This window comes from Ambystoma mexicanum, chromosome 2p (assembly GCF_040938575.1).
Source record: "Ambystoma mexicanum isolate Mex_15411 chromosome 2p, UKY_AmexF1_1, whole genome shotgun sequence".
Lineage (NCBI taxonomy): Eukaryota > Metazoa > Chordata > Amphibia > Caudata > Ambystomatidae > Ambystoma > Ambystoma mexicanum.
The window spans coordinates 1,469,024,116-1,469,047,074 of record NC_090923.1 but is presented as its reverse complement, the minus strand read 5'-3'; the positions used below and the strand labels follow the sequence as shown (position 1 = coordinate 1,469,047,074).

At 44.2% G+C, this 22,959-nt stretch overlaps 1 protein-coding gene across 2 annotated transcripts in view; it reads left to right on the top strand.

The window, feature by feature from the left end:
* The window catches only part of LOC138567630 (zinc finger imprinted 3-like), a 379,970-nt gene that overhangs the window by 10,342 nt on the left and 346,669 nt on the right, over window positions 1-22,959 (top strand). The window contains exon 2 of one of the 2 annotated variants that reach the window (XM_069646059.1): window positions 17,439-17,565. The exons of the other annotated variant lie outside the window; for it this stretch is intronic. Coding sequence (XP_069502160.1) covers window positions 17,439-17,565 — 127 coding nt within the window. The remainder of the gene's footprint in view (window positions 1-17,438; window positions 17,566-22,959) is intronic. 2 annotated transcript variants of the gene reach the window in all.

Here is a 22,959-nt window from a genome sequence, read left to right as displayed (position 1 = left end):
ATACAAATAAATAAACAAACAAACAAACACAGACATATCTGAGCATGGCTGAGCGTTTGTAGAGTAGGAGGCTTGGTGTATAGTGTAAGAGCGAGAGGGGAGAGTTGCAGTGGTTTTTGATATGGGTAAGGGTATCCAGAGTTTCCATATATGGTGGATAGGCTAGCCTACAGTATTGGGTTATGCAGAGTTGGGCAGTGATACGCAGATAGGGTTTAGAGTATGTATAATGTGGGTTAGCATGTTTAATGTGCAGCCTAAGGGGTGCAGAGCATGCCTGAACGTGTGAAGAGTATATGATATGATATATGTGTTTCAAGGCGTGACGAGGCAAGGAAGGGGGAACAGGGGGAGGACAGAGACAACGGTCTTACTAGGGCAAGTGACATTGATATCGTGCAAGTGCAGTGGAGGGGGAGGGTAAAAGTGCCAGGGGAAAGGGGAGGGGGCAGTGCTGTACATGGGATCAAAACAATAACAAGAAGTGCGGCCAGCAGGTGGCAGGGGCAAAGTTAAGTGCAGACAGCAGGTATCTAAAAGTACAGGTAGGGGGGACTGTTACAGATACAGACCCAAGTGCAAGGGTTTCCGGAAGGCAGTGCGGGTGTGCAACAGTGCGGGCAGGGACATGGGCCCGAAATCAGAGGGTAGCCATGTGACCAGTGTAGTATCAGACAGGAAATCGGCAGGGCAGAGGAAGAGAGAAAGCAGAAGCAAAGAGGAAGGTCTTGAGGTGCTTCTGGAATCGGAGATGGTTCTCCTCAAGTTTCAGAGAGGCACAGATACTGTTCCAGAGGCAGGCCCCAGCCGAAGAAAGTGATCTACCACCAACTCGTTGCTTGGAGAAGCGACTGACCCTGAGGGATTTGGAGGTGGAGGAGCGAAGAGCTCGAGTAGGAAGGTATTTGTAAAGAGAGAGTTGGAGGTATTGAGTAACCCAGGCCCCAGAAGGCCTTGTGAACAATGCAGAGGTTCTTGAACTTAATCCTTGCAGCTACTGTGAGCCAATGCAGAGATTTCAGTGCTAGCTAAGCACAGTGGAGACCCGCTAAAGACATTGGGCCTCATTCCGAGTATGGCGGTAAGGGATAGCGGCCACCGCTAACGAGAGCGGTGGCGGTAATCCCTTACCGCCATACTCCGAGTTCCCTTTGCGCCATGGAGGTTTTAACACCTGCTTTTAGCAGGTGTTAAAAACCATGGCGCTAAGGGACCTTGATGTTAATTACGCCACCGTAATTTACGGTGGCGTAATTAACGCCTTCCCCACTCCCATTATGCCCTATGGGGCAAGAATGGGAATGGGGAAGGGTAAATGGGGATTGGGGAATTACCGCCCCGCCAACCCTGGAATGGGGCGGTAATTCCGCCATCCACCAAGGCGCTGCCGGTCCGGGTACGGCGTCAACCAAGGCGTTAATAGCGCCATTGGTTAGCGCCGTACTCGGAATGAGGCCCATACAATATTATCACCATGGCAGCAGCAAAAGAGGTAGGTTGATTTCTGTACAGCTGTAGAGGAATGGGCAGAAAAACCGGGAGAGTATCCACGCCCAGAAAATATGTCTCTCAATCACAGATGTTTCAGGGTTTTTGTAGGATTTTGCACAATGAGAATCCTGCATAGGAGAGTAAGATATGTTTAGTTTGTTACATTAACTGAAAACTAACAGAACATTCTCCAACCTTGAGGGGCATGGCTTAGCATGACCATGCAATACCTGTACAATTCCACTCAGTGTAACCACAATCTATGTCCACAGTGGATCACGTCATCATAAGTAACCAGCCACGTTCTGGTGACCCTCACCCACTTGACCCTTATTTCGGTTCTCAGCCAAGAGGGCCTCACCCTGATGTACGATGTGTCACACGTCACTGTTTCTCTACCGTATCATATCGTAATCATGGCTGCAGTGTTCCTCTGTCACAGTTGCTTGGCCAGTCCTTATGAAAAAACATAAAATAATGTTGGTTTCCAAAGTCTCCCCCCCCCCCCCGCCCTTTGTGCTTACAAGCACAATTTTACTAAAATTGTATTTCTCTTCATATCCTCCCTTTACATTAATTTCCTTTCACATAATATTCCGGACCTCTGACTGGGCCTTTCATTTCTGTCCCTGCATACACAGAGATATTTCAAAGAAGATTTAGTCAATCATGTCAGTTATCATATTATGTTAATGAGTACTCACACCATACATTCTATAAGAACTTGATTTGCATAATATGTGTGATCTCATCATCTTTTTCTTCATCCTTCATATCTTTCCGGACGATCGTACATTATATGTTGTCTAATAACACCAGGAGTAGCTTCTCAGCATATACCTGGAAATAATTATTATGACTCTTTTTTAACGTTACTAGCTGAGAAATATGTAAATTATGATGGCAATAATGACTACAATGGGGCTCATGTTCGTCAAATTTGTAATTTGATGGAGCAGAGCTGTTCCATTTACACTGTAACCTAAACAGCTCCCCGCTGCCATGTTTTTGCCATTTGCACTGCAGGGTTCAAATGTAAAAGCGTGTACGCTGCCTTTTGCCTTTCACATTTGCACTCTGCAGTGCAAAGTGAGTAAACGCTGCATGGCATGCCAGGTAGCATTTACTTTTGTTTTGTGAGCACCACTTGCCATGCAATGGCAATAATTACGAGCATAGCAAGTAGCGTGTACAATTGATGCCTATGAGGTCCGTCAGGTTTATGCTGGTGCATAAAGCAAGCAGACTTCATAGGGATCTCCAGCATTTGCATTGGCTTGATAATTCCCCCCGTTTTCTTTTGGAATTTAAATGATTGAATATGTGGCGTGGCATAATTGAAAGGTGTTAAAGCCTTACTGAAGGGTTTTATGCCTTTCAGTCAGGTTATGCCACATATACGGGTCCACTAATTGGAACATTTGGGGTTCAAGAGCCCAAGATCTGATAGATAACAGCGCTTTGGGTCTTATTAACCACGGATGTGGGTGAGTGCAACAGGGCTAAAGAGGAGAGCTTAGTTGTGGCTTGGTCGTGTCTTGGTTAGTGTTGATGTGCTAAAAGCTAGGCCTGTGTTGGCCTTATGTGGGGGGTTTGTGTGCGCAGTGTAAAGTAGTAGGAGATCTTAGAGGGAGTCAGGGGAAGGCAGGAGTAGGCTTTACATTGCCAGGGATCCTCGTTTGGCACGGCGACTTGACAATTTCACTCCACCCCTTCTACTCGGTCACCCCACTTTCGTTCTCAAACACTTTCCACTCACTCTCTACACATCCTGATGCACTCACTCTACTACCTTGCATGAACACTCACTGCCCACTATCACTTGCTCTCACCAGCCATTATATTTTCTTTTTTTCACCTTCACACTCCAGTCTACCACCCTTCCTCCTGCTGTTCTTTGTCTGCCACCTACTCCTCCTCCTTGTGTGGCCTTCCCTTATGTGTTGTATTTTATCTTGATTTCTCCCTGCTCCCTACTAAAAGTTGTCCATGACTGCTTAGCCATTCTTAATTTTGTGTCTGAATTCCTTTGTTGGGGTGCTTGTTTTTTTTTAACCATATAACTTTTTTATTGACATTTTCACATTTTTTAATACATTTCCCCGCACTCCCTCCCTCGCCCAGGAGTCCCGACACCTTATTTGTAATCCATACACGTTTCTTATGCTTCCTGGTCTCAGCCGCATGTGTCGCTTGGTTTTTGTTCCACCAGGCCCAACAGGCTCATCCTCCTTGGGTATCAGATCACTCAGAAAGCCTTGGTGATCCCCTTGCAACGTGTAAGTGGCCAATTCCAGTCCTACAAAATTCCGAACTTTTGCCACCCAAACATGTTCAGTGGGAGGTTCTTTTCATTTCCAATTTTGTGCCAGCTCCAACGCCCCGCCATCATCAGGATCACATATATTTTGCAATCTGCTCTGCCTGGCAACTCGTCAAACTGGCCGCCAACCCCCATTATGGACAGTCCACTGTTCTTCAGCCCCACTACCTCTCCCAGGGCTTCCCATATTACCTTCCGGTAGTCTTGGATTATGGGGCAGTCCCACCAAATGTGATTCCAGGCCCCTACCATATCACATTGTCTCCAGCACAGATTGGATACTAGTGGGTAAAAGATATGTGGTTTCTCTGGGCTTGGGTGCCATTGCAGCATAGATTTAATCCATATTTTCTGGATCTGAAGCGATATTGCTGCTTTGGGAATATTGACCCACAGTTGCTTCCATTCCGTCTCCTCTATCTCTTGGCCCATTCTATCTCGCCAAAGTGCCATATACCTCTGTTCCCCAGGATTCTGTCCCTGCTTGATGAACTTATAAAATGCCCCCACAAGATGTTTATCTCCCGATTCTGATACTAAGTATTTCTCAAAAGAAGTTAAGGGGCGAGTTGCCGCCTCCCTCATGGGCCTTATTTGGAAGTATCTATACCTCTTCGTCTCTTCCACTCCAAAGTCTGACTTGCATGAGGGGAATGACTTTATATCCGGGCCATCAAACATATCCCTGATCATTCCGGAGCCTGCTTCCCACCACACCCCAAAGCCCCTATCCCCACAGCCCGGGGTAAAACTTGGGTTTCCAAAAATTGGTGTAAATGGAGATGGAAACATGGTGAGTTGTGCTTGCCTTATTGCCTGGTCCCAAGAGTCCCCTCCCACTGACAATAACCTGCTCTGGTGCATCTTTTTTGGTGTACCCCTCCTTGGTTTCCAGAGTACCTCCTCAAGGTTCAGAAGCATCACAATGCGCTCGCATTTTATTCAACGTGGTACAACGTTTGCACCTTTGCTCTTCTGGGTCCATTTACAGGTCCATGACTCTGCACACCTGTGAAAAATTGTTGAACATATTATAGTTTGAGCACTGGGGCCTTTTGCAGGACCGCATTTCCACAATACACACATTTCTTGCTGTTACCACTATGGCCCTGATGAACCTCCAGGTGAGTTCTTGGCAGTCTGTCAGGTCAGAAATTGGAACCTTTCGTAATTCTCATTGACTTGCAGCCCCTCTCAGTGCCCTTCATCACATGTCCAAACATTCCCTAAACAAGTGGGCACGAACTAGGTGGACTGTAGCAATGAGGTTTTGGCAAAGTAATGGTTTGCAGAGCTGCGTGCGATCGTGCATCTTCATTGTGCACCATCACTAATCTAAACCTCAATGGCAGTTGTTGTAAAATAGTTGGAAAGGATCACAGGGAGTTGCATAAAAGAACACATGACCCACCACCAGAACACCTCTTAAATACTGACGCAACACGTACAAAACAGTCATACGCAATGCTAAAGCCACCCACCAAGAACTCCAATCCTCCACCAAGCATAAACACAAACTATTCATCATCGTCAAATCCCTCACTAAACCACCATCAGCACCTTCCACACCCCTAGTCATGTCATTATGCAACTTCCCCATGGAGTACTTCAACTCTATAATACACATCAGACATCCCTCCCCTCAGCTCACCCACTCTCACCCCCACTCTGAAACATTCCATGAGACACCTTCCACCCCATCGACAGAGACTGCCAAAAAAAAACCTGCACACTTCCTTGATGACGTATGCCCACCTCAAGTCGCACCCGACTGCATCATCACCTTCACTCTGCACTGGCTCAACATCAACTCCTTGTCTCTCATATGGTACAATCCCTGGTGTACAAACCTCACCCCTCCTCAAAAAAACATCTCTTGACCCCATGCTCCCTGAAAACTACTACCCCATTACTATCCTGCCATACCTTGCCAGAATCATGGAACGCTTCATCACTACCCAGCAGCAACAACATATGGTCATAAACAACCTCCTCAAACCCCTCCATTCTGGCTTTTTCCCTGGACACAGCACCAAGATCGATACACTTCACATCCTCGATGACCTACACAACATCACAGACAAAGGACATGCAGAACTACTCGTACTCTTTGACTTCTCTGCAGTCTTCCACCATCAGCCATACCATTCTACTCAACATCCTATCCCACAAGATGAAACCCGCAGGCACCGACCTCGACTGGTTCACCTCCTTCCTTACTGACAGAACACACTTTGTCTCCATCCCCCCTTATCAATCAGACCCCACCCTGACCAAGTACAGGGTCCCAGAAGGAACCTCCCTGTCTGCACTCTTCTTCAACCCTTTGGACAGACCCTTAGCAAACACAATGCTTATTCCCAGCAATACGCAGCCGACATGCAAATATACTTCCAAATCTCATCCGCTTCACAAGTCTACACCCTCAAAAGCTGTCTTTCCACCAACACCACCTGGATGGCTACTCACTTGCATAAGCTCAACCCTTGCAAAAACAAAATACCTCCTCACCGCCAAACCTGTAAAATCCTTTGGCTTCACCATTGACCCCCCCGGCCCACTTTCCTTCACACACCACATAGCTGCTGCCACCAAAACATGAAATCTACAACTACACTTCCTATGAAAGATCAGACACAGCCCTCCCCCTGATGATTTCCACACTGCAGTCCATGCTCGGTTCTGTCCAATCTAGACAAGGGGCATGCTCTCGCATGTGGACTTACCAGCAGCACACTTGCCTCCTAAAAGCCATACAAAACGTAGCAGCCAGAATCATCCTCGATCTACCCAAATATTCAGATATCGCTCCACCTCCACTGGATCCCCATACTACAGAGAATTTCCTTCAAAGTTCTCTGCATTATATTCAAAGTCATCCACCATAAAAACCCAGCTTACCTTCATGACAAACTCAAACCCATCCCCCACACACAAATCAGACAAGTGAGCCAGCATCTTCCACAAGATGACATATTCCGTACAAAGGTACTTATGAAACCAACAAAGTTCACTTGTTGTTCCTTCTGGTTTACTCACAAACCTAGCCTGGGGTAGGCTCCAAGTCTGTTCCACTCAGATGGTTTTTTCTATTCTTTTACCCCCTACTCACAAACCTAGCCATGGGTGGGCTACTTGCCTGCTAAGCCCTCTGGTGGGTAGTGCTTTCTTTTCCCCCTCCTGGGGTATTCTGACTGTTAGGCCTGTGTGGGCTATGTGCCTACTCAGCCTGGCTTGGTCCATTGCTTTTCTCTCCCCTATTGGGATATTCTCAACCTGGTGTGGGTTACGGGCCTGCTCAGCACTGCTTGTTCTGTTGCTTTTCTCTGACCCTCCTGGGGTATTCTCAACCCGGCGTCGGTTTCGGGCCTTCCCAGCCCTGCTAGTACTATTACTGTATCACCTCCTTGCAGGGTATTCGACTTCTGAACCCTGCTTGGGTTTCTTTAGCCCAGTTTGTCTGGTCTTTTCCATCACCCCCCTCCTGGGGTATTCTGATCACTAGCCCAGGGTGGGCTACAGGCCTCATCAGGCCTGTGTGGTTTCTAGCTTTTTTTACCCCCTTGTGGGGCGTTCACATTCTCAACCCAGTGGGGTCCTGGATCCGGCCTCACTACCCTCCAGCTACTTGTCAGATGCTGCAGCGTACCTGTTCTATGTGGGCTGTCTTTCTGGCCCATGCACGTCCACGTCCTTGCCTTTGTTCTGATCTGCACGGTTCTGCTTTTCTGCATCGCCTTCCTCTTCTCTGGGCTTCGGCATTGGCAGAGTAGGAAGCTGGTGCATCCTGTTTCCTGTGCTTTGTTCTCCCACGGTTCTCGTCTGGTCGGGGCTCTCGTCCTCGTGGATGTGGCATTGTTCCACGGGCAATCTTGTGTCTCTACCGCCATGCTGACTGCGTGGCTCTCATGTGCTCCTAAGCGGGAGCGTCTTCCTCAGCTCCACATCTGCACACGACTGTGTCTCCGGTTTTCGGCCTGGCTCTCTCTCTTCCTCTGTTGGCATACAGCAGCATTTACGTTTGTCGATAGAATTCAGAGGAAGATTCCATTGGTCCTAGTCTCCCTCAATATGTGGCAACAAAAACAGGTCAGAAACCAAGCCATCCACTTTAAAGGGACCCTGTACCTGCTTGCAATGTTCAAAGCCCATTTAACCAACAAACATTGGGGATGTTATTAAGGTGGAGGGAGGTGAGATGGAATCCTTGCTTGGCCCTTCCTTGTTCTCAAGCGGGGTGTGGGGGGGCATCACCAGTGCGATTCCTTAAACCCTAACCCCTAGAAAGGCTATTGCATAGCAGGCTTACCACCGTAGTCCCAAGGAGGCTGGCCCTCCATTGGGGATAAAGGATGAATTCCCTGGATCAGTCGTAACAAGCATTTACCCAGTGGGAACCCAGAGCACGGAACACCCTTCCACTTTACATCCACCACCACTTTCAGTAACAGCTTCAAAGGATACCCGTTTCCCCACACATATCCCTGCTCCTCCACCTCTTTTGCATCCTAATCTTCCTATCCTTTCCTGAAAACCTTTTTAAACTTCTGTTTCACCTCCCCCAATTTAAACCATTGGACCTTGTAAAGCACTTGAGACCCTTTGGGTAGGGCCAGCACTGAACAGAAATTAAAATAAAATAAAGAAAGAATGCAACATAATAAAACGGTATCCAGTGATTATAACGAAAAAGAAACAGAGAAGGATTTTTTAACGAACCCAAAACAGGTGGAGAGGGGGTTGGGGTTGGCATAAACTCATAGGGAAACAGAGGCTGGGTGGGGTTTAGGGGGTCACGGTGTTGGGGGGGTCCCCAAATAGAAGGGAAAAAAAAGAATTCAGGTTTTTTTTCGCTGTTTTGGGTTCGTAAAACACACACTTGCTAAATATCACATGGGCATCTCTGCATGAGCGCAGGCAAGCCTTTTCCTGTATTGACGCCCTAGTGCTCTCGAATCAGAGCTTGATGAATGCATACAAGAGTTGAAAAAACCTACCACAAGCAGTCTCGGTCTCTGATCACACATGCAGGGGTGTTGCTAGGTCTGGAAAAGACCCGGGCTACGCTGATGTTGACACTGTCGGGACTGGGGGCTAGCTAGCCTTTTGGTTGTAGCTCCTGAGATTCTATCCGGGACTACCACCGAAAGACCAGGGGCTATAGCCCCATTAGCCCCCCCCCTAGCAACGCCTCTGCACACATGCGTACTCGCACATGGGACACAACGTGATGAGCTGGGCAGGCATGAGCCTCTGGCTTAGTTTCCCCCTCCTGCCCCTTTCCGAAGTAACTCTTGCTCTCCTTTTATTTAAATGTTTTTGATTTATGAAGGGACCCAGTCGGCTAAGATATGTCTTCTTGTTTGAAGTCAAATGAAAACATACCATTGAACTGGTGGTCTGTGGTTCTGATATCGTGTGATTTGTGATCATAGAATCCTACTTGAGCAAAACACATTGCTTGCTATTTTGTAAAGGGGTGGGCATCGCTCTGTGGTTGGCGTGCCGTCTTTGTTTTTTTAATTCTCCTTTTGCAAAACCTATATCTGCGCACGACTGAAATCACTGCTTTAAGAAATCTGCAACTTTGAAAGCCACCTTTTTAAGGCTTGGCGTCATTTTTTGGGAAACAATACCCTGCATCTTTTTATGTGCTGCCTTATGCATCATGTTTTAGAAAGCAACCGAAAGCTTTGACGTTTTGTTAGTATTTCTTTTTTTTCACAATGAGATAGATTTAGTTGACCTATATTAAAATCAGATTTTTGTTAATGGAATTATTTACTGAGCATTTCAGTTGTGTTAAAGTGTTAACGTTTGTGATGTAAATATGTTTCTAAATAATTTTAATGTTAAGGGATACAGTACTATTGTTTTTTTCAGTTCTCTTCATACTGGCCCTGGAAACAATTCATGATGAAAGTTTTCATGAATTTGCACATTTCTACCGAGAATTCTGGGTGAACTTTCTGTACCAGTCCAATATCCACCGCTAAGAGGTATGGGAACAAAATGGAGACGATAAGTACCCCAGAAATACTACGAAGATATTCACAGAAAAAACTGTTCAAACATAACTTAAGGTACAACGTGCTGGCTTGAGTGATGGAGGGAGGCTAGTGGGAAAGAAGGAGAAAAGGAAAGGTTGATCTAATGGGAGAAGAAATCCATTGTCAAATAGAGGAGAGGGCATAAAAGAGAGCGCTTAGCACCGTGTGCAAAGTTCCTCTAGATGAGACCGAAAAATAACCTATCTAGTGAAATCAGTAATTTAGCTACCAAGAAATGGGCAGGAGGAGTTAAAATAGCTTTTGGGATGCATTTATATATTTAGAGAATGTTTGCAATAAAAGACAAGTTAATGCAAATACAAACAGGCACGGACAAAAACTTTTAGTTTTCAATAGGCATTGAATAATGAGTTTGGCAGGGACTGCCATCATATTCCTAGGTACTTGCCCCACTCATCAGCTGTTTCCATTTTATGGCCAGTTAGTGGAGCCAGCAAGTAAGTGGCTGTTGAGTTGAAGATTGGGGACTGATAGCTGGTCAGCAATGATCCTGCCGGGGTTTGAGAGAGCAACCTGTGTTTTACATCTTGCAGTGAGCAACTGCAAAAAGGGCCGGGCGATACATTCTAATCTATTAGAAATTTTCATGGGCACAGTGTCTTGCTTTTTTAATGAAAATGAAGCCACTGTGATGCCGGCCATAATTTAATCTACCACACGCTGCATTCAGGATCGCATACTTGCAAGATTCGAATAACAATATTAAAGGGCCAAGGACCGATAGTGCCAAGTACTGGGGGGCACAAGTACTTTGCCCGGCATTAATGTGGTTGGAGTAGGAACATGGCTTAAACACCAGCAGGTATGTATTTATCCGCAATGCCTTTCCCCCTTTGTTATTGCTTATAGCTCAAGAGCAACAGAGCGCTTTACAACAGGATAGTGCCAGAATTGGGCTTGGCATTTTATACAGAAACGCAGTACTGTTGGTGGAGGGAGAGAGAGATTTGTATTCCTCTGGCAGGTATTGTTGAAAGAGCCACGTTTTTATTGTTTTTGCCAGTGACAAAAGGGTCAACCTAAGTTATCACCATTGTCATTGCTCATTTGAGTAATGCCTTCCATACCACTTTGAAGGGTTAATGTCTGTCTTCTGTACTTTGGTGGTCAGTCTTCTGCTCCTGGAAAAAGGAAGGAAAATCACATACCTTTTCACCTGGTGAGTTTCCAATGAGGTTAAAAGCATTTTGTTAGCGATACCACTTTCATTGCCAGAGATGGGCGCATTTTTGGGAGGGTGCCAGAGGATTCGTTATCCCATTCAAGCCAAAGGGGGTGAACATTTTTAGAAGGCCATTGGCTTGTTGAAGGGGTTATTACAAGCTATTTGAGGGAACAGGAACCACCGCTCCATTGGGAATTTCCTGTTCCCATGCTAAGAGAGATACTTGCGTCGGCACTGTACACTTAAAATTGTCTGACTAGCCTCTCATGCCTGTTTCCAGCCGTTGCTTACCACCGTCAAAGATAACATGAAGGAATAGGATTGGTGCACGGATCCTGCAGCAACAGTCTGTTCAGCTGCCCCTACTGTATGATCAGCCATGTGTGGAAGTGCCTCCCACTGGTGATCCAAAACATATATTTTTTAAATGTATCTATTGTAAGCACACCCTGGGAGAAGCAAAAAGCAGCCAGTCAGCTTAGAAAACACTGACACAAACAACTCCCGGGAGAAGTGAAAATGCAATCCAAGACAGTGGCCTGAGCTTTTATCACTCCCCTGTGATTAACAGTGAGAGACTAAGAATGCTCGGCAATGAGTAGGAGCCAGAAACCAGTACACCAATTAGACCATTGTGAACAGGTCATAGGGACAAGAGCTATGAGAAGGAGAAATGACACAGTAGAGGAAGAGAAGCTGGAGACATGTGGAAGAAGTAAAACCAAGGCATTACCTTCAGACGCATGGGGCAGAGATGGCTCTACGAGTGCTATGAGGAGGAGGAGAAGTTCAGACTTTGCTGAGGCTATACTGACATGGAGAAATGTCCAAGATAACTGAGGTTGCTGGAGGTGTTTTTAGACCTTAGTTCCAGGGTTCTAACCTTTCTCCCTGGTTGTTCAACCAATACCTGGCACCTTTCGCCCACTGTATTATTGCTCTCTGCTCCAACTTTCAGTGCTATGCAGATGACACTCAGCTCTCTTTCAGGCTCCCCTCTATCACCTCTTCTCTTTCTCACATCCCGGATTGTCTGCAATCCAGGAGTGGTGTGCCGCCAATGATCTCTGCCTGAATGCCAGTAAGACGGCGATCCTCCTCATCGGCACATCTGCACCTTTTTTTCCCTGCCACTCTCATGCCAGCCTCCCTTGGCGCTCTTCCAGCTCCCACCTGTGAGGCTAAGAACCCCAGGGTCATCTACGACCCCACAATCTCCTTCTCTCCTCACATCTCTGATGTTTCTAAGAAGTCAAACTACCAACTGCATCTCCTCAGAGATATTCTTCCTTTCCTCTCCTTCCCCCAGAAGCTCTCTTTCTCCAGAGCTCAGGTTCTCTCCAGGCTTGACTACTGTAACAGTGTCTTTTTAAATCTGCCTGCCTCTAATCTCCAGCCTCTACAACTCATCCAGAACAGGACTGCAAGGCTTGTCCTTGGCGTGAAGCCCAGGGATCGTATATCTCCAGGTAATAGAGGAATGCAACCTTCTTGCAGTCTTATACGCGAGCTCCTAATTTAAAACTTACAGTTTATGCTGTATATTCTCTGTGGCATCAAGACAATGGGTTCATTGAGGTTGCCCAATGATTGAAAGGATAAGAGTACATGTAAATTACCTTTGAATTGCGCCTTCAGATTCTAAGTAATTTATGTAGACAAAATAGGCAAGGTATCATTGGTTATCTTTTAATGTTCACATCACATTAATAACACTCAGAACAATGTTTTTCTTTCTACAGTACAGAGTCCAACATCGTTAGTATTTTTATCATTGGTATTTTTCCATATTGAAAAAGTCCTTATTGTTTCTCCATTTTGTAAAATTGCAATGGTAGTTGTCCAAGAGGTTCACTTAATGTTGCTTCATATTGAATGATTAGGTCTCCTTTGTGAGAATTGGTACTTAATGTTGCTTCACATTAGTGGATCCAATTTTTGATGACTGTAGTTAGTTTTTGATCGGTATACTTGAGGTTAATAGGTATCCTCTTATGGGTAAAATGAGTTGATGCAACTTTGATTTCCCTCGACACGTGTTTCCCTAATATAATTTTATTGGTTCTTCAGGAGGGTTAACGTGGGTGTATTTTTATACTGTTGGGGAAAAGATAAGGTTGGGTTGGTTCTTACTTCTTAGATAACATTATGTCTATTAATTAAGAAAACATGCTGTTCATGCTTTAAACATTGTTTTTCTAAAATAGTTTAGACACAGTGCTGAAGCTGATCATCTGATAGAGAAATGGTTCATTGCAGTATTGGAATATGATACATAGTCATTTAGGCTACTCTGTGTTTACTCCATAAAAAAAATCATTCTTCGTTTTGATGGCTTGAATTAGGAAAAGAAACACTTACTTGATATGTTTAATTTCTGCAAATGGTTAAGCTTGTTCTTTTCTTATGCATTTGTAGGTTGGGCTTAATATTTACTTGGCTTCCGTGTCTTTCGCGGTTGCCATCTGGAGTTTGTAAGTCCTATGTTAATTCAAAGAGTCATTAATGTACGTTGCATGCTAGTCTATTGCTTGCTAGTTATTAGCATCGCTTGTGGTATCGCTTACCTTGTTCTCGAGCGGAGTAAAAGTACCTGTGTGATAACCATGAGTGTTGGTTTGTTTCCATAGTGCCACTGTTATTCGCGCTGTTGTTTTATTATTATCAGACGTGATCGCGTTTCAAAAGTGCGTCATGACATCAATTCCGTCAAGCGCCATCTTGGATTGGGCATATTTTGTAATTTTTTGAAGATATGTGGTATGCATTCAGTTTAAACATATTGTTTACATAAATATATATATGGAGGCGGCAGTAATGTGTTAAGGACACTAGTTTTGCTGGATTTGGATTTTAGGCTATAAAGTATTATTTTAGCTTAATATGTTTTTGCCATGATATTGTTTGCTAATCGTGAAAATGTTTAGTATTCCTGTCTTGGACATTTTCCTTATTCCTTTTATTAGTACTACGTCTCAAATTGGACTAACACATTAAGTGTACCATTATTAATGGTTAGTCAATGATTATTTGGCTTGTTAGCTGCAGCCTACATTTCTTGTGGTACCAATCTTATTGGAGAGTAAATTAGAGGAAGTGAATCATCTCTGTGTCCGAATTTAAGACAGAAGGGCAGCAGTCCATAAGGCAAATCCACTTGGCTTCTCGTTGGCGTAATGTTTGTTCCCAATTGCCTCCTCCTGGCGGTCTGTTGACTTTTTGGATCCCAAAGTATCTTATGGCATTGATATTTTCTTTCGGATGTGATGTAAAGAAATGATATGCCAAAGGGGATGACAAATCTTGGTTTTTTAGATAGAGAATATGTTCTGCTATTCTGATTTTCAGTTTTCGAATGGTGCTACCTATATACAGTTTTTGACAAGAGCACATTATTCCATAGACTGTAAAATGTGTATTGCAGTTGATGAAGTCTCTAATTGGGAAATATCTGCCATTGCATATCCCACATTTGTAGTTACCTTGTAATCTTGTATCATTCCATAGTTGTGAGCATCCTTGTTTCCTAGTTTTGGGTTGAAAAGGCGAAGGGCAAAGTATATCCTTTAGATTATTCACTTTTCTGTATGTTATATTGGGTGTGTCCGTTAGATGAACTATAAGATCTTCATCTCCTTTAATATATTCCAATGTTGAGTCAGAATCTTTCTTAGTTTTTGTGCTTCAAAGTTATAAGTGGTTATGAATATTGGAATGGGTGCCTCCTGATTGGGAGAGATGGTCTTATTCTGAAGAAGTTCTTGTCTGGTTCTATGATTGGTTTTCAGTCGAGCTTTTTTCAGCAATTGATTTTTGTATCCTCTGATCTTGAATTTCTTTTCTGCCTCTGACACATGCTTTTCAAACTCTGCTTCTTGTGTACAGTTCCTCCTGATTCGTAGATATTCACCAAATGGTATATTGTTTATGATGTGCAGAGGGTGGTTGCTGTTGGCATGACGGATGCTGTTACCCGCTGTGGGTTTTACATGTAGTGTTGATTGGATGGTATTATTTTCAATATAAAGTTCTAGGTCCAAGAATTGTATTCTATTGGTGCTCTCTTGTATTGTTAGTTTGAGATTATAATTGTTCGTGTTAAGATGATTATGATATTCTTCAAGTTGATTTTTTGTGCCATTCCAGATTACTAAAATATCATCAATGTAGCATCCCCAGTATACAATGTAGTTTTGGTTGTGAACAGTGGGTGTTTCCATGCATGATAGAGTTCAAAATGGCCCATGTAGATATTTGCATAGGCTGGGCCGAATTTAGCACCCATTGCTGTTCCCTGTGTTTGTCTGTATATCTCATTATCAAACAGGAAAATATTATTAATGAGTGTGAAGTTTAGCATTTCCAGTATCACGAGGTTCTGCTGATAATACGAGATGGATCTGGTCTTCAAAAATTGATTAATGATTTCTAGTCCTTTGTTATGGAGAATACTTGTATACAGTGACGTGACATCAAAGGTGACAAGGTGAAGGTTAGGTTCCCAATTGACTGCTGTTCATTGCTGTATTACATGTTTGGTGTCCTGTATGATTGATGCCCTGCTTTTGGCAAATGGCTGTAAGTGTTTGTCTATGAATTCTGAGATTGGTTCAGTCAGTGAACCTATTCCATTGATCATGGGTCTTGTAGGTGGCATCTGTTTAAAGGATTTGTGTATCTTGGGGATGAAGTAGATTGTTGCCAATACTGGGTGTAATTTGTTCATGAAGGCATTTTAATCCTCTGTCAGTAGTCCTAGTTCCAAACAATGATTGTTAAGAGACTACCATTCTTTTTGTAGTTCTGGTAATGGATTGCCATTAGGTTTTTAATAACATTTGTCATCTGATATGTGAATTGATGCCATTTTGTAATCTTGAGTATCAATTAATACAATTTTGCCCCCTTAATCCGCTTGTTTGACTAAAACAGCCCTGAAATCTCTCCTTTGGCTCCCAGTGACTGCAAGGATCAAGTTCAAGACCCTTTGCATTGTCGACAAGGCCTTCTGGGGTCTGGCACCGCAATATCTCCAACTCTCTCTTCAGAAATATCTTCCTACTCGAGTTCTTCGCTCCTCCACCTCCAACTCCTTGAGGGTCAGGTGCTTCTCCAAGCAATGAGTCGGGTGCAGATTTTGATTGGTTATTTATAACATGCTTAATACCCAAAGTTATTTATAACATGCTTAATACCCAGAGGTTTCTAAGCGCAGATCCGGGGACCAAACCTGTGTTGCTCTGCGTCGTTTTGCTTCCAAGGCGAGCGCGTTGCCCCTGAGCTATCCTCCCGAGACTAGATCTGAGGATTAAGATAAGCTGAATAATTCACCCAAGGAGATCAGAGAGGTCCTGTAAGAACAGGAAAGATGTAACAGACATTTGAAGAGCAAAACGCCGTGCTTGCTGCTTGGTATGTAGCTGATGTAATAATCTATCAATCTTACAGGGGATGTGACTTATTATTATTTTTTTATTATTACTTGTATATAATCAACTTGTGATTTTTACAAGGACGAATTGAACTCCGAAGTGTTTTCATGAGAAGGATAGGGGATCAAGTGTTAAAAAGACCCTGCCATACTTTCATTTCCATGTGCACTTATTTTGCTGAGGGCGATAGTCAAAGGTTTTGCTGTTGTATTAGTCCATTTAGAATTTTCCCCTGACAGTAATCTGTTCCACCAGATGTCTTCTTCTAGAACTGACGAGGGCATCCCGAGAGGCGAAAGGGGGATGTGACTTATTTAACATTAAGAGATGCAAGCTGGAGCGGTTGGGTTTCAAGGGTTTACCATGTAAAGCGATGAACTGAAGGGCATAGTAAGTGAAGTAGTGAGAAGAAGAGCCCATTAGGTCAGGTGAAAGCCACTGACTACTGGGAAAGCATGATATAAGTACTGCAGTGTATAAAACAGCATAGAAAAGAAGATACATTTCAAAAGAAAGAGGAGCTAAGCATTGCTTTTAGGGGAATAGAGTGAATTTCCCAAAGAAGTACTCAGAGTTGTTTGGTTTTTATAACAAAGTGTATCATACTGACCATCATTTTAATGACATTCCATTCTGCCTCAAAGAAACCTTCTAAAAAGCACACCATATTTTTGCTTGAGCTTCTTCCACAGCTTGCCCCATCATCAGGGCAATCCCTCAGGTTGTACTTGAATTTCTCATGTAGCCCGTGTCTTTTCAGTCAGTAGACACTTGAACCCCTTGCCCTTTACTTGTGGAACAGGCGTTATGTATAGTAGACCATCCCAGATGTGTGTTTACATTATTTTTGAGGGGTGCTAATAACATGGAAATCAATTTGTTTTCAACTAATGCTCTGTGTATACTGTTTCACTAAATTAACCTGTTGAGTGAGTGGTGTTATATATTCTTTCTAGGCAGAGGTCACCTTTCATGATGCCTCTGCCTGTTTCTCGGAAGCGGAGTGGAAGCGCTTACAGGAATGGCAGAAAGAACTTTACAAGAATGTAATGAAGGAAATTCACAAAGCCTTGCGTTCACTGGGTAAGCATATGCTATGTTTTTTAGTTATCCTATGTTGTATTTATCTATAGTTGTTTATGTTCCCATTACCTAACCATCCAGAAACTTCCATTGTGCCACCTACAGTGCTTGGATACTCCACTCAAGATGTTTTGCTCTACAAGTAACAAACATAACATGATAACACATAGCTTGGTCATGTTAATCATTCCAACAAACCTGCACAACTTAATATCCACATAAAAGCATGAATAATCCCCATCTAATATGAATATATGGAAGATATTTTTTTCCTAAATAGATATGACATATTCCTGTATTTAAAATCACAAACATCTGCACACATATTTTCAGAAATATGTTTAACATAGGAAAAACTTACCACTAATCACAAATATCAATGTTTTAGAGTGAAGAACCACAACACATTTTTTTAAATTACAAGACATTTTACATAATGTGCAGCAGTGTAATCAATTATAACCAATACATCCCACAAATATATACAACAGTTCTCTAATAAACAGAAGAAACGTATTTCTCAGTAATTCATATACTAATTTGTGGTCTACTGCTGATGAACTCTTGCTAGTTGCCAACCAGGTTTCGGCTGTAATGGTTTGTTTATTATTCTTAAACATAGCCTGCTTCGGGGCTTACATTTATATTAGCGGAATCCTTATTCAGTCATCAAAAATATATCTGCAACATCAAATCAATAATCAGTTAAAGCTATAACATTGGTTTGGACAGAGGACAACATTGAGTTTTGTACGACCTCTCGATGACAACTTTTTGTTATTTATTTTAATGGGGAACTTCCACCATAGCAATAGGACTGGGTGTTTGTTTTATTTTTAATAAAGTTGAAATGTTAGAACACTGTCCAGTTGTCTTTTCTTGAGCAGTTCCTTCATAGTCTCAAAAATGGTCTGTTGGGAATCAAAATCCATCCCTCATCTTCAAACAGCAAAAGATCTAAGAATGCAATTGTCCCACTGCTCCAAAGAGCTGTAGATTCTAGATGTATATATTTTAAACATTAAGCCAGTCTACGAAAAAACTCTTGCGTTCCTCTACATATGACATCATCAATGAATATATGCCAATGTCTGATATTTGAGGGAAAAGGATTGTTATACATCTAAATCTCTTCATAATCTGTCATACACAGTTTAGCTGGCTAGGTGCAACAGCTGAGCCCAAGACTGTTCCCTTGGTTTGCTTAAACAATACACCTTTAAAGAGAAAATAGTTCCACATTAAAGCTGAAGCTGTCGATTTTAGTTATTTTTTTATTTGTGTACTTAGTTTATAAAAAAACATTTTACACAGCACTCAATACTATACATTCTTAAATTAAAAAATGTGAGTACCACAGTAAATATATATAAATAACCTCAATTCATTTTTATTCTATCCGGAGTCGACAATTCAATCAGTCACAGGAATTAATTCTACAAATCAATGTTCATACTATTACAAATTATAAAAAGGTTCACCCAAAGAAACATGAAGCGACAATAAACATTGAACCAAAGCAATAATCAGTGAAATTTGCTGTCCACGAATCACTGAGTCGTGATAATAAACAATGTTTTCCAAAAAAGGTTGCAGCATAATTCAAAAGTTGCACTGGACTGATAGGTATATTAATGTTTGCAAATAAAGCTCATCTTTCCATAGTCTACAACATCTAATTTCTCGCAGAATATTTCTAAATGGAGCCCCTGTCTGCAAAGTACCCAAGAGATTAAATCTAAATCTCATAAAAATATTACATTAAGAGGAACCTGGAAATCGACACAGATGATGGGCCTGATCACGAGTGGGCGGCATACCACCCAACGGGATTTTTGGGCTAGTGCCACCAGGTCTGGTGCTATTAGTGCCGGATCACAGGTTGGGTGATAATGGGAAATCCGCATTCCCCGACCCAATGGGGCATTTTCAGCACACAATTACTGTGTGCTAATACCGCTGGCGGTAATTGCGCTGAAAATGGGGTGCTAATGGGATTTTCACCTCCAGCAAAAAGCTAGCGGTAACACAGCCCATTTAGTGCCCAACTCGTGATCCGGCCAGCCCTTAAATGTGATAGTATTAGTGTTACCACTGCATTTAAGGGCTACTGCCCAACTCGTGTTCAGGCCCAATGTGTCACAACATTAAAAGCACAGTGAATTTTTCCATGCTTGTGGAATATATTTAGGAATAACATCCTGATCCCCTCTCCATTCCAATAATCTAATCTTATTTTTCAAGGCATCTGGATTCTCAATAAGGGAATCTTTCTGTAAATTTAGATCTCATCAAATTAGTTTATACTCATTAATAACATTATTAAAAAGGGGGGGCATGGCTATGAAGCCATGCAGTGAGGACGCAAATCTGGTGGCTCCTGCTGATCCGTTACGATCCCGATCGAATACAACAAGCTGATGCATAATGGAGAGTCAGCAATAATACCAGAAGGTACATGAAGGTGTGGTGCACAGCTACGTTCAGCAAATTAAGCAAACCGCTTGCAGATAGCTTTATAAGAACCTGCTGAAGTCAGTGACCTGACATAGGAAGACAGAATAAAGATGGCGGATACCATGAGGCTGTGCTCCATCTACAGATGGCAAACAAAGGAGCGATGCGCCTAGTGGCTCTCTGCAGCAAAAGGACCGATGCCAGTGCCTGGGAGAGACTTGCCCTGATATCGGTGTGAAGAGAAGCAAAGAGACTGCCGTGGCACGGACTGCAGAGGAGATCGAGGCTACAGTGGCTAGTCCATGAAGGGGATTGGGATCCGGAAGTCTGGGCCATCCGGGAGGTGAACCGCCAGGTCCGGGCCTCTGGCCGACGGCGTTAGTACAACAGAACAGTGGCTGCCCAGGTCGTGTGCTGGGACACTGTGCACAGGGCCACCAACTGCATCCACGGTAAGCAGGGCAAGGCGTGGCCGCTGGACTGCAGAATTAGGAGCGCGACCGAAGGCGCGACTCCAAAAGGGCACCTGACCTCCCAAGTGGGATGGGAAACGATGCTGAAGGTGCGCGCATACTTGTAATTGCTATATATGAGGGGCGGACTGCAGCGACAAAATTTCTCGCCCGCCAAGAGTAATCGGACCATAGGGGGAGCTGGCTCCTGTCCGGTACGCACAACAGACCACAGAAGGAGTAGGCCTAGCAAGTGCATTCTGTTTAGGAGCGCACTTCAGGGGAATCAGGCTGCGGTTAGAGGGTGGACCAGCAGGCAAGCAGGCTCCGGTACAACGAAACCGGGGCCCTCGGTGGAAGCTGACCTGCTGTGGGAACAAAACGTGCGGGCGGACGGAGGTGGAAACAGGCCTGTGGCGGAACGCCTGAAACTGAGTTTGTTATTCGTGTAGGGTCCACAGACTCTACAGAAACAACACCAGGTGGATTGAAGGCCGGCTCGGCTGGGGGAGCATCAGTACACCCAGTCACGGCATCCTCAATTGTACGGTCACAAATACTGCCTAGGTGAGGCTGGGTGCGCCCGAGGAAGAAAGGAGCAAGCGAGTGTAACGCAAGGTCACAAAAGAGGGACAGTTTCTCGCAGACACACGGCCGAGCGCCTAAGCAGGGCCACCGTTCGGGTTGAAGACGGAGCGGAGGCCGACATCTTCATGGGATCAACCGAACTAGGTGCATAGGTAGCATGAACCTGGGTCAACCAAGGGGACAATAGGGTGGAAGCTGGCGCCGCCCCTGGGCAGCAAAGTATGTTACCCAAGTGGGCAGCAACAGTCGTTAAACAGGCTCCACCACCCCCACCTGGGAGGACATAAGTGTGGTACAGCAAATCTGTGGACCCATCCGGGTGACAAGCACGCAGAATATGGTAGGCCTTGGACTGTGGACCCCTGGCATATCGGAAGACCTTCTGAGCAAGAGTGGGCCACAACACGCACAGGCACCCAGGTACAAATGCTACTAGGTCACTCAGAACATAGTAAGCTGCAAGTACGGAAGGACAGGGTTGGATGGCGCAGTTGACACAAAGCAGATAAAGGCACAGGCACCCAGGTACAAATGCTACTAGGTCACTCAGAACATAGTAAGCTGCAAGTACGGAAGGACAGGGTTGGATGGCGCAGTTGACACAAAGCAGATAAAGGCTAAATGTCCGGAACAGGGTTGACATTGTTCGAGACGCGACAAGTAGTGCCTAACAGATACACCACAGTACCCCAGGGAACAAGCGGTTGGATAGTGGCAAACCCGCTGGTAATCACAGACCGAAAAGCAGCGGAATCTACAGGCTTGGGCGTCACAATCACTAGCACGTGTGCTGCGAATTGAGATGACAACAAACCATGTTGTCTAAACCCCAAAAAGGTAAAGGGAAGCAGCTCACCTTGGAGGCATGCACCAAAACTGTGCACCCAGCAGAAAGCCCTGCCCAAGCAACCTCAACATCTCAAAGGGAGCAGTCGGTAGCGGGAGAAGATCAGCAGATCATAGCGGCCATAGCATCTGTGAAGGAGTTTCTTGAAGCTAAACGCCACCAGCATAGATGTGAACTTGCTTAGACAGGGTGTGAGATCACTTGCTGAACGCACAGCAACACTTGAAAAGACAGTAGTGGAGAATACCTGTGGCCTGACACCTGCAAAGAAGTCAGGGTACTGCAACAACAGGTGCGTAATCTGGAAGACAGGGCCAAATATGCAAAGGGCAGGGCTAGGCACAATAATGTAAGAATTATTGGGCTCCCAGAAGGTGAAGAGGGGGCAAACCCAACAGAATACATAGAGACCCTGCTGTAGCAAGAAATTGGTACAGTCGCCCTCACCCAAGGCTTCGCGGTTGAAAGGGCGCATAGATCACTTATGAGGAAACCACCACCTGGAGCCCCGCTGAGGCCAATAGTAGCCTGGATTCTGAACTACCGAGACAGGGAAAAGATCCTTGAATACTTCCGTAAGGGAGGTACGATCCAGTGAGCGTCCGCCACGATAACTGCATACCCGCATTGTACCCTACAGGTGCAGAAGCAGTGGATGAACTACATATTGTTAAAAAAAAGACAAGTGACTAATGTGAAGTACATGTTGTATCTGGCAAAACTGAAAGTAATTCACAAGGGTCGTGCCATTTATTTTATTAATCCCGAAGACGCATACAAATGGATGCACACGCAGAATTTGCCAACCGGAGCAGAGGCTGGCATGAGGAGCGATTAGGAGCCACACACAGATGACCACGACAATTACAAGGCAGTGGCAGTCTGTAATTAGATGCTCTAGACAATAAGAGTTGCTAAATGCAGGAGTCAACAACGTGGTGCTCATTTAAGATTGCATTATAGAGGAGCGTCTTCACCTAAAATCAGATCTGTTTGCTCGTATACTATTGGTTATGTATCCACCTATTGCACCCCACGCACCAGGTCATG